We start from the raw sequence: 9,169 nt of genomic DNA, 5'->3' as shown, positions 1-9,169 counted from the left end.
ACACGCCCGACGAAGGGCCAATGGAARACGGCTAATCGTCAATCCCCGCCCCCGTTCATAGCACCCAATGGAACGGAGCCCTCAGGTTTCCCGACCAATCCGCTATTGCCCGGGGTGGGGGGTTGGTGCTTATTCCCGCCCCCGCCACCTCTTGCCTTGCCGGAGGCGCATGCGCCAGGGGAAGCACCGCCTCACAACCCGGAAGCGAAGGACATGCGCGCCTCAGTGAGACCCCTGTGCTCGGCGCTCGAGGAGGCCGGGTAGCCAATCRGCGGGGAGCGGCGGGCAGGGGGCGGGCTCCCCGCCGGCGACGCCGCGGAGCAGGCGCCCGTTGCCCGGTGCGCGGCGCTCCCCGCGCGGCCGGTGCCCGCGCTGCTCCCGCCGGGGCGCCCTACCATTGGCCGCGAGGCAGGCTGCGCGCGCCCCGGCGCGCCCTGATTGGCCCGCGCCTGGTGACGTCGCAGGCAAGGCGCTGCGCCGGTTGGCTGGCGGGTGGGGTGGCGGTTGGGGCGGGGTCGAGCGCGATAAACGGCCGCGATAACGGCCGCGCGAGGGGTGTTTACTGCGGCCCGGCTCTGAGGGGACGTGACCCGGGGCGGCCCCCGAGGCCTAGTCCTTCGGCCGGCCGTGCAGACCGCCCGATAAACTGGGCATCGCGCGGCTAGGTGTGCGAGGAGCGCGAAGCCCGCCGCGAAATGGAAGCGCTCTTCTTTTCTTTGCTCCCGCTCTGTTACAATCATTTCCTCTTAGTTTCCCTCGCAGTGCCCTCAGCARCCGTTTCAGGGTTTCAGTGGCTTCAGAGGAGTGAAGTGAACAGAATGAGGTGGAATCCTCTGAGCCAAAGGTCACTATTGCACTTGCTTTGAACACTCAACTTSAGCTTAAACCTTGAAACACTCATTAGAAAGTTGCCTTGTTTTAACTACAGTTGCCTCAAAATTAAACATATTTTTTCCCCCATATTCATTCTGTTCTCAGGACCTATAGCAAACTTGCTTTCCCTGTGCTAAGGTGAATATTCATTCAATCATATATTCTTTTGTAACTCTTAATTGCATGAGTGTTCAAGCCACTATCCTTCATAATAGCRAGAAGCCTTGTAGTGTTATTTTTTTCCCTAAGTAATTATAGCAGTAAACTGTGAAGTTCTGGATCAAAGTATTAAATTAGTTTTTAATATTGTTGCTATTATTAACTATGTTTTAGCAAATCAAAATACTTTTAAATTTGGGGTGTATACTTAGGCCTGGATTGTTCACATTTTCATGTCCATGAGGGTATTTTTCTCCTTTGAAAATGTTCTTGTAACGAATTTCAAGATAGAAATTATTTTATCCGGTGCATCTACAAGCTTCAGTGCAGTGCAAATATCCTCTGTGGAAATACAATTAAAAGGAGCAGCAGTTTTTAACTGCATCATTTTTAGTTGAAGTTTTTAAGGGAATATTTGCTMCGCTCACAGAAGGTTTCAGCCAATGTGCTGAATTATAACTGCTTTTCTAAAATAACGGGAAAATGTATTGTTAAAAAGTAAAAATAGACTATTGCTCTATCACATTGAATCATGCCTATGTTTTGTATTGTAGGTATGTCTGATAAAAAAGGTAATAGCAGGTGAAAATTGGCTGATGCTCCATTTGCTCCAGTTACTGTATCAGGAAATGGATTGGGACCAGTTTGACTTGAACCCTAAAGTAATTGCTGCCCTTAAAAAAGGTAACTTAATCTGCAAATGTCTAGCTGATAAGTCTTCTTTTAAGTAATTGCACGTTTACAAGCATATATACACACACCAACATTTTTGAACTGTTATTATTTCATAAGCCAGTCTTATGAAAAATTAGAAGCAATATTTTCTCACCATGATTCAGTGATTCCAAACRATTTTATAGTAGGTTTTGATACATTCAAAGTAAATGTTACCTGCATAGAGTGTAGATGAACTCTATATATGTGACTAGTAGGAAATGGGAAAAACTTTCTTTTGTGCATAATACAGTAATTCAGACAAAAGTATTTATAAGAATTCCTCTAATTTCAGCTGGCATAAAATCGGCGAAAGAGACTTTAAATCTTTCTGAAGCAGAYTTGCAAAGATTGACGAAACTCTCCAGTGCAGATATACAGTATTTACTGAAAACAGTCTCTCGCATGGTGAGGAAAAATAGTATGATTACAGGTAATACTGCTAATCTTAAAAAAAAAAAAGAAAAAGTCTTCTGTTTAAATCATCAAATGTATTGTCACTGGAAGAAGGTATAGTTTTGGTTCCTAGTTAGTAAGTAATATGATTTCATAATGATTCTGAAAGTGAAGAGGCAAGTGTTTTGGTTATGCTATAGTAAATTAATTAATTATCCTAAGGATGGCTTGTAGGTAGATGGAAGTGGACTGCAGTCATTCCTCAGGATCAAGCGTGTTTAAAACCTGATAAAACAATTCCTCAGCCTGGTAAACTCAATTATGGGAAACAAAAGAAAGGAAAAAGAAAGGGAAAAAAGGTCTGGAGGGGGACAGGATTCAATGAAACTGTTTTTGAACGTGGTATACAATTAATAGAACGTGCATGGGAAGAGGGTGGGGAAGACCAGACTAAATTAGAAAAATATCCATCAACAAGGAAAGTACAGGTACAGACCTGATGTAAAGCCCCTATATTGAATCACTGTGTGTTAGAGAGATACTAAAGGGAACTTCTTTGCTCCCGCCTCATCCTTCAGCGCTTCAGCTCTACCAAGACAAACACCCTCTCACCTGCCAGCAGCAGAAGCTGAGCCTGGGCTGTTCGCTCCTGGATCAGCTGTTGAAAGGAGGCATCCCTTTAGTGGGAATCACAGAACTGGCCGGCGAGAGTTCTGCTGGGAAGACTCAGATTAGTTTGCAGCTGTGCTTGTGTGTGCAGTACCCCTACAAATACGGTGGCTTAGAGTCTGGTGAGTACTGAAACGTATACCCTGATTTATTTGCCCTTTGGGGGAACATGCTGCCTTTAAGAGCATTATCTGYACGTTGAAGTAAATGTTTTTATGCACTGCGAATGCACATGCAAACAGCATAGGAAACCGGTCACTGTCACACCTATTTATTGACTTCTCAAGTCACACCAGAGCCCAACAGCTTGTCAAACTGGTAATTTTCCACAAACATCCCTGGTATGTGATACATATTCCTAGTTAGAAGTTTTAAATTTCAAGTAGTAGTTAGATTGATTACTCCCATTAAAATGATTTACAGATCAAAATTGTTGGAAAACTAGTTGAGGAAAGCATTGTTTTGTACATGCAATTGTCTGATTTTTGCAAAAATAGGTAGATTTGTTCTTTGAATATGGCTATTAACTATGCCTATCACCTTAATACAAAATCTGATTTTTTTTTTTGAGTATTTTTGTCTCTAAAATCTTTCCTTTAGAGCCACAAAATGGCAAAACTGTAGTTCTTGGTGTGTGGAGATGGTAGCTGTCCTTAGCACTTGGCACTGTTGTGATCACTTCACTGTGGTTGCATCCCTCATTTACCCACTGCCAAATGTGTCATCAAACACCAGTAGGTAGGATGGTCACCCTGTGAGTGCTTTGGGAGAAGAGCAGAGTCATTCATTTATTTGAAAATCATTTACAAGTTCTTGGATTTTTTTTTTTTTATCAGCAACCAGTATAGTACTGTCATGAGCCTAAATGGCACTGAAATGCACTAAAAGAGCTGGTTTCTCTTTTCCTGTTGTAGCCCTTCCATGGGGAAGGRGGCGTGTGCGATCATTCAGGACAACTTCCTCAGAGTCATTCCCAGCTTCCCCTTCAAATGAGAGAAACAATCAGACTCTGAAATTGCTGCCAGTGTTGACAGCTTCTTAATAAACCCTAAATAGCATGATGCTATAGGCTTTTCTTTTTGTGGTACTGGTCTCCTTTTTACTTGGGTTATGACAATTTACCTATCACCAGGATAACTGAACATTCAGCACTTTGGCTTCRTGATTTGATATTTGTCTTTATTATTGAGTTTACTTGTCAGTCTTGAACTAACTCTAACTTGAGCTCCTATAACTTTGCTACAAAGCACCTCTTGTATTTTTTAATACATAAGCGCATTTGAATATTTTTATTGTGGCTGAAACTGAAAATCACAGAGTCTTTACAAAGGTCCAGCAGGAAAGAGCATTACTCTCCTTTTACTGTGAGACTTGAATTTTAGGCCAAAATGAATTTCATCCACTGTGTTTTGTGGGAGTTAACTTTCTCAAGAAAGATCAGGGTGAAAATCCCTGGTCTGATTTTATAAAGAGGGTAGAGTAACTATTCTTGGCAGGTATTTTAAAACTAGATTAAAAGACCAGTAGGATCAGATCTTTGCTTCTGTGACCCAGAGGTATTGCAGCTGCAGGATTGCCTTGCTTGCCTTCATTTACTTGCTCATCACATACAGCTGTGAAACTGAGACTCAGCTGAGTGAGTTTGCTTGATACTTATCTTCTGCTTTTACAATGATCATTTCTGCCACTGTTCACTCTTTAAAGGATTTAAGATTAAGGTCTTCGTTTTTAATAGAATTTTACATTTTTTTCTCTCCAGATAATTCTTGATATATTTTCCAGCAAGCATGTTGTATTCTTTATTTTGAAATGTATTGAATGGTGCAATATCTCTGGATTGACAGGCAAATATCTAAACCTGATAAAATTCATGTATCTAGATGTGCGAGTCCACATTTGAATAGACATAAACAGTCTCATATAGCAAACATTCCACCCTTAGGTAAACTGAAGAGAGTTCAAAGGACATCCTGCTTAAGGCAGGTCTGACTTTAGAGAGCAATATTTTCTGCCTGAGTCAGTGTCTATGAAGATCCCCATTTTTCAGGGCGGCGTTGTGCAGAAGGTAACCTGAGCTGTTAAAGATAAAGAACTGTGTGTACGAGAGTGCCATGATTAGTAACCGAGGCTGTTTTCTGCCTTGTAGGAGCAGTCTACATTTGTACAGAAGACGCCTTCCCAAGCAAGCGTTTACAGCAACTCATAGCTCAGCAGCAGAAACTGCGGGCAGACGTTCCCACTGAAATCATACAGAAAATCAAATTTGGAAACAGCATTTTCATTGAGCATGCAGCAGACCTAGTAAGTAGTGGAACAGTGGCACAACTTGCAAATAAATCGTTATAATGCTATAACTTTTGTTTGTTTTGGATAAAACCATAAGGCATTTATGTACAAATGTACATAAGTGTACAAATGTATAGATCCACAAACTCATTCTATGATCAGCACCTCTTACCAGCTTGCATTCAAGTGATAAGAACTGTAGTTACTGTCTTATCTTGCAAATACAAGCCAAGCGCTCCAATGTCAGGTGTTGGTGGTTTGTGACAGGACACCTTCCACAAGTGCATTACGAAGCGGGTTTCCTTGCTGCTCACGAGAGGCATGGTGAGGCTCGTGGTCATCGACTCCATTGCGGCTCTGTTTCGGTGTGAATTTGGAGTTTCAGATTCCGTGCTCAAAGCTCGGTATTTGCAGACGTTTGGAGCACAGCTTCACAGTTTAAGCACTAGGTTCCGCACTCCAATAATGTGCATTAACCAGGTATGGCATCAAAAATCCTTCTTTCTTTGCAGGGCCATTAAGTTGTTGGGGAGGATTTGTGCAGGCAGGTTTGTAAGTGTTGCTTCGTAAGTGACCYTGTCAACTGACTCTTAATGATGTCTAGAAAATTCTAGTTTCTTTTAGAGACCTTTTGGAGATTTGGGTATCAAGACCTCTTACCTACACATCTAAAAGGACATGGTTACTAACTAGAGGAATGATGTGAGTGTGATGGGGTTGGTTGGTGGTTTTCTTTAGTTTTAACAGAGTCAGCATCTAATAGTAGCTACGTTCATAGGARCTTCAGCTGGCTAAATTGTTGAAGCGCGGTGAACTAAGGACATACTTCACAGTTCCTTTTAATTTGCCTTGAAAGAATAAAGGTTTTATAAATATGATTCATATTTATGCTATAAATATGACTGTGAGGGTGACAGAGCACTGGAACAGGCTGCCCAGAGAGGTTGTGGAGTCTCCTCCTTTGGCGATCTTTAAAACCCGCTTGGATGCAGCCCTGTGCCACGTGCTCTAGGTGACCCTGCGTGAGCAGGGGGGTTGGACTCAGATGACCTCTGAGGTCCCTTCCAACCTTAAGCATCCTGTGATTCTATGATTCAGTGATTTGCATTTTATTTTCTTCATTCCCTTTACTTCTGTTTGCCAAAACAAAATGCATAACCACGAGTCARCTTCAAATGTTACTTCTCTGGTGTAGGTGACGGATGCTGTGAGTGAACCAGCTGCTGCTCAGTGCAGTTGTAGGTAAGTGACCTGCTGCAAAGCCGCAGCCCTGTGCGACASACAAGCAATTAACCAGCACATGTTACTTTAACTCCCATATAAAACATGGGTACTTACTAGGAGCTGCGGTGGGTCTGCCCAAGAAGTTGTATTTGCTGGAGGGCAGTAGTAACTGTAAATGCTGTAAATTGGAGGGGAACAAATGGTATGCAGTTATGTGGTARTCCCTTCCCACAGGAAATATGTTAGGGAAAAATTCTCTGGAGTTCGCTGCTGTGGCACTTGGTGACGTGGTGGGAGGATTTGTGTCTTGTCTTGCTTTTGCTGTAACTTTTTTAATATAATCAAACTCAAGGTGCTTCATATTAAACTCATACATGTGGAAATCTGTACTGTTTTCTCCTATAGTACAGCAGATAGCAGAGTTTATCCAGCACTTGGAATAACCTGGGCAAATCAGCTGCTAATGAGACTGATGGTGAGTCGAGTGTGGCACCCCGAGCACTCGCCTGGAGCCGCGCTGCAGCACGCTGCAGGTCTGAGGACTTTAAGAGTCGTCTTTGCTCCTCATCTCCCTTCATCCTTTTGCTACTATACAGTAAAATTGGAAGGTGTGAAAGGAATAAATCCATTTCATAGTATGGCACCCTGCCTCAAAAGTTTATAGAACTTACTTTGCTATGGGAAGAGTTATTAGTGACCTGCGGTTGTTCACGGACAAAAATTGCATCCTGAAATACGTAGCRGGTGGTATGGCAGGACATGTTAAAGCTGCTTCTCCACTGCAAAAAGCTGTTGCCTCTATATTTAGATATATCCTCAGCTTTCCAGCATGAGCTAAGGATTCTGAAGGGCAGTAAAGCTGTGGGCAAGCAGAGAGCATCGTGTGTGATGTGGAGATCCCTGTGTTGAGGAGACCTAGCTTTTAATTCTTTCAATAGCACAATACTCTAGAGCAGGAAAACTGCAATCACCTCCCCTTTTCTGCTAGCAGCCTGGAAGAAGGCTCAAATTCAACCAGTTAATGCTACCAGCTAATGCTTGTATTTCTAGTCCTCATGTTGCCGTTAAGTGTAGCCATTTTTCTATTTTTAGCGCCTCAGAAATAGCCTTGGTCACAAAGCAGATGGCCTCTTTTAACATTGTTCTTAATGTTAAACAGGAAGAAAGACCTTAAACTATAATTTTAATGAAATTTCTTTTTACTCAGTTTGGACTGTGTGGGCATGTCTCACTTCAAGTAGCTTCTGTGTGTTTGCACAGTTAAAGAACGGATTAGAGGGGCACAGAAGCGATGGCAGCCGAGAGGCAAAGCCAACCCTAACGGCCTGGATCTGTTCAAGCCGTGAACTTCAGCCTGGGCTTTTCCACGTTTCCTCCTTTCCAGCTCGCTCTCCTCACAGCAGAAGCCTCTTTAGCTCTTTCTCTTCATAACAACCAACGCACATCCCGAGCCCCTTCTCCTCTTTGCCAGAGTCTGAAGCCACTTGTGGTAATCAGAGGGTCTTGGAGCATGAGCTGCCGTCACGGTCTTGACTGTGCAGCTGGCCGTGTTTTTGAAGGTGCGTTTAGTGCTCCAGACTCTCTTCTGGTTTTCCCCCTTTCCTGGAGTATGTGTCTCTTTTCTGAGGGACTTTTGCCCTTGCTCTTCATCTCAGGGTGGCCTCCTTGTCTTACCCTTCCTCTCTGCATAAGYTTGGTCAAAATCAAAAGCAACTCAACTCCTGAGCTCTCTATTGTAGCCTGGTGCTCTGTCTCTTCCTACCAATCAAGGTATCAGYCTAACCTTCCTTGACAGCCTCCCACTGAGGTTATCAGATCTAAACCAGCTTTCCCTCCTTTCCTTGCTGTTTAAGTGCACCAGACTCTACAGGTGCCTTGTTTGCCATTTATTTCTGTGCATTATCAGTGATAACTGCATGTCCTTGCAGCGAGGCTCCAGCTACATCTTGCTGTCTTTCAGAATGGCATCCTTAGCGGTTTTCCTCCAGTCACAACTCCCTTATCAGGGTCCAGTTTCCCTTTTTTTTTTTTCCTAGCCCTCGCTTGCATTGTATTCATAAGTCTGATGAAAGGAAAATGAAGCTTGATCCAAAGTTATTTAAACTCCGTTTCCAAAGACATAAGACCTCGTGTTGCCCTGCTGCCCGTTACCCGGGTGCTGCTGCTTGTGTGAGGTGGTGGTTAGGCACGTTCTGCCTCATTCTGCTCTTTTGTTTCTCTGTAGCGTTACAGTGCTCAGTTAGCAGAAAGGCTTAATGAGAACATTCAGTTCTCCATAGTCTCAGCAATAAAAATCCCCTCTAGGTTAAGTACAGGGGGCCACTTCTATATTCAGAAAGTTTTTATCAGTGAGAGAGCCCAGGCCACGGTTAAAGCTTGAGCATCGCCGCTCAAAGCCACAACTTGGCAAAAGCCAGAATCACTTTTTTGTTCTCAAGTCCTTCACATCAGTGAAACAACCTCTTTCTGGTAGAAACCTTCCTTTCCCTGTGCCTTGGTGCTGCTCTTCAAGGAGGCCCCTGAGTCTTGGCCCTGCAGCTGGGACAGGGGGCAGCTGTTAGAGGGGCCCCTTGGCAGCRGCCGGCTCCCAGGACAAGGACAAGGATGTGGGTGCAGGGAAGTGAGGGAGGGGAYGGGCTGGGGCTGCCGCAGGCCACACTGCAGAGCCACAGACACAGGGCAGCCTCACGGCGGGAGGGAGGGAGGGAGGAAACGCAGCTGGGAAGGACAGTTGAGACCTCCTGCCGTGTACAGATCTTTTGCAATAGCATACACAGAAATTGCGTTTTCTGTTTTTTTTAAATGTCTTACTCATCTCTGTGTATTCAAAAATAACCTTTTTTTTCTT

At 43.9% G+C, this 9,169-nt stretch overlaps 1 protein-coding gene across 1 annotated transcript; it reads left to right on the top strand.

Annotated features, from left to right (window-relative positions):
• The first annotated feature begins 399 nt into the window (after positions 1-399).
• On the top strand, positions 400-8,210 carry XRCC3 (X-ray repair cross complementing 3). The gene is made up of 8 exons (XM_026048658.1): positions 400-464; positions 1,587-1,716; positions 2,042-2,179; positions 2,721-2,933; positions 4,958-5,112; positions 5,365-5,577; positions 6,293-6,339; positions 6,727-8,210. The coding sequence occupies exons 2-8, from the start codon at positions 1,629-1,631 to the stop codon at positions 6,983-6,985; spliced, it is 1,113 nt and encodes a 370-aa protein (XP_025904443.1). The 5' UTR covers positions 400-464; positions 1,587-1,628; the 3' UTR covers positions 6,986-8,210.
• The last annotated feature ends 959 nt before the right edge of the window (positions 8,211-9,169 follow it).

This window comes from Nothoprocta perdicaria, unplaced genomic scaffold (genome assembly GCF_003342845.1).
Source record: "Nothoprocta perdicaria isolate Ctin4 unplaced genomic scaffold, notPer1 scaffold_56, whole genome shotgun sequence".
Classification (NCBI taxonomy): Eukaryota; Metazoa; Chordata; class Aves; order Tinamiformes; family Tinamidae; genus Nothoprocta; species Nothoprocta perdicaria.
Note: the sequence above shows the minus strand (reverse complement) of the source record. Positions and strands in the feature narration are given on the sequence as shown.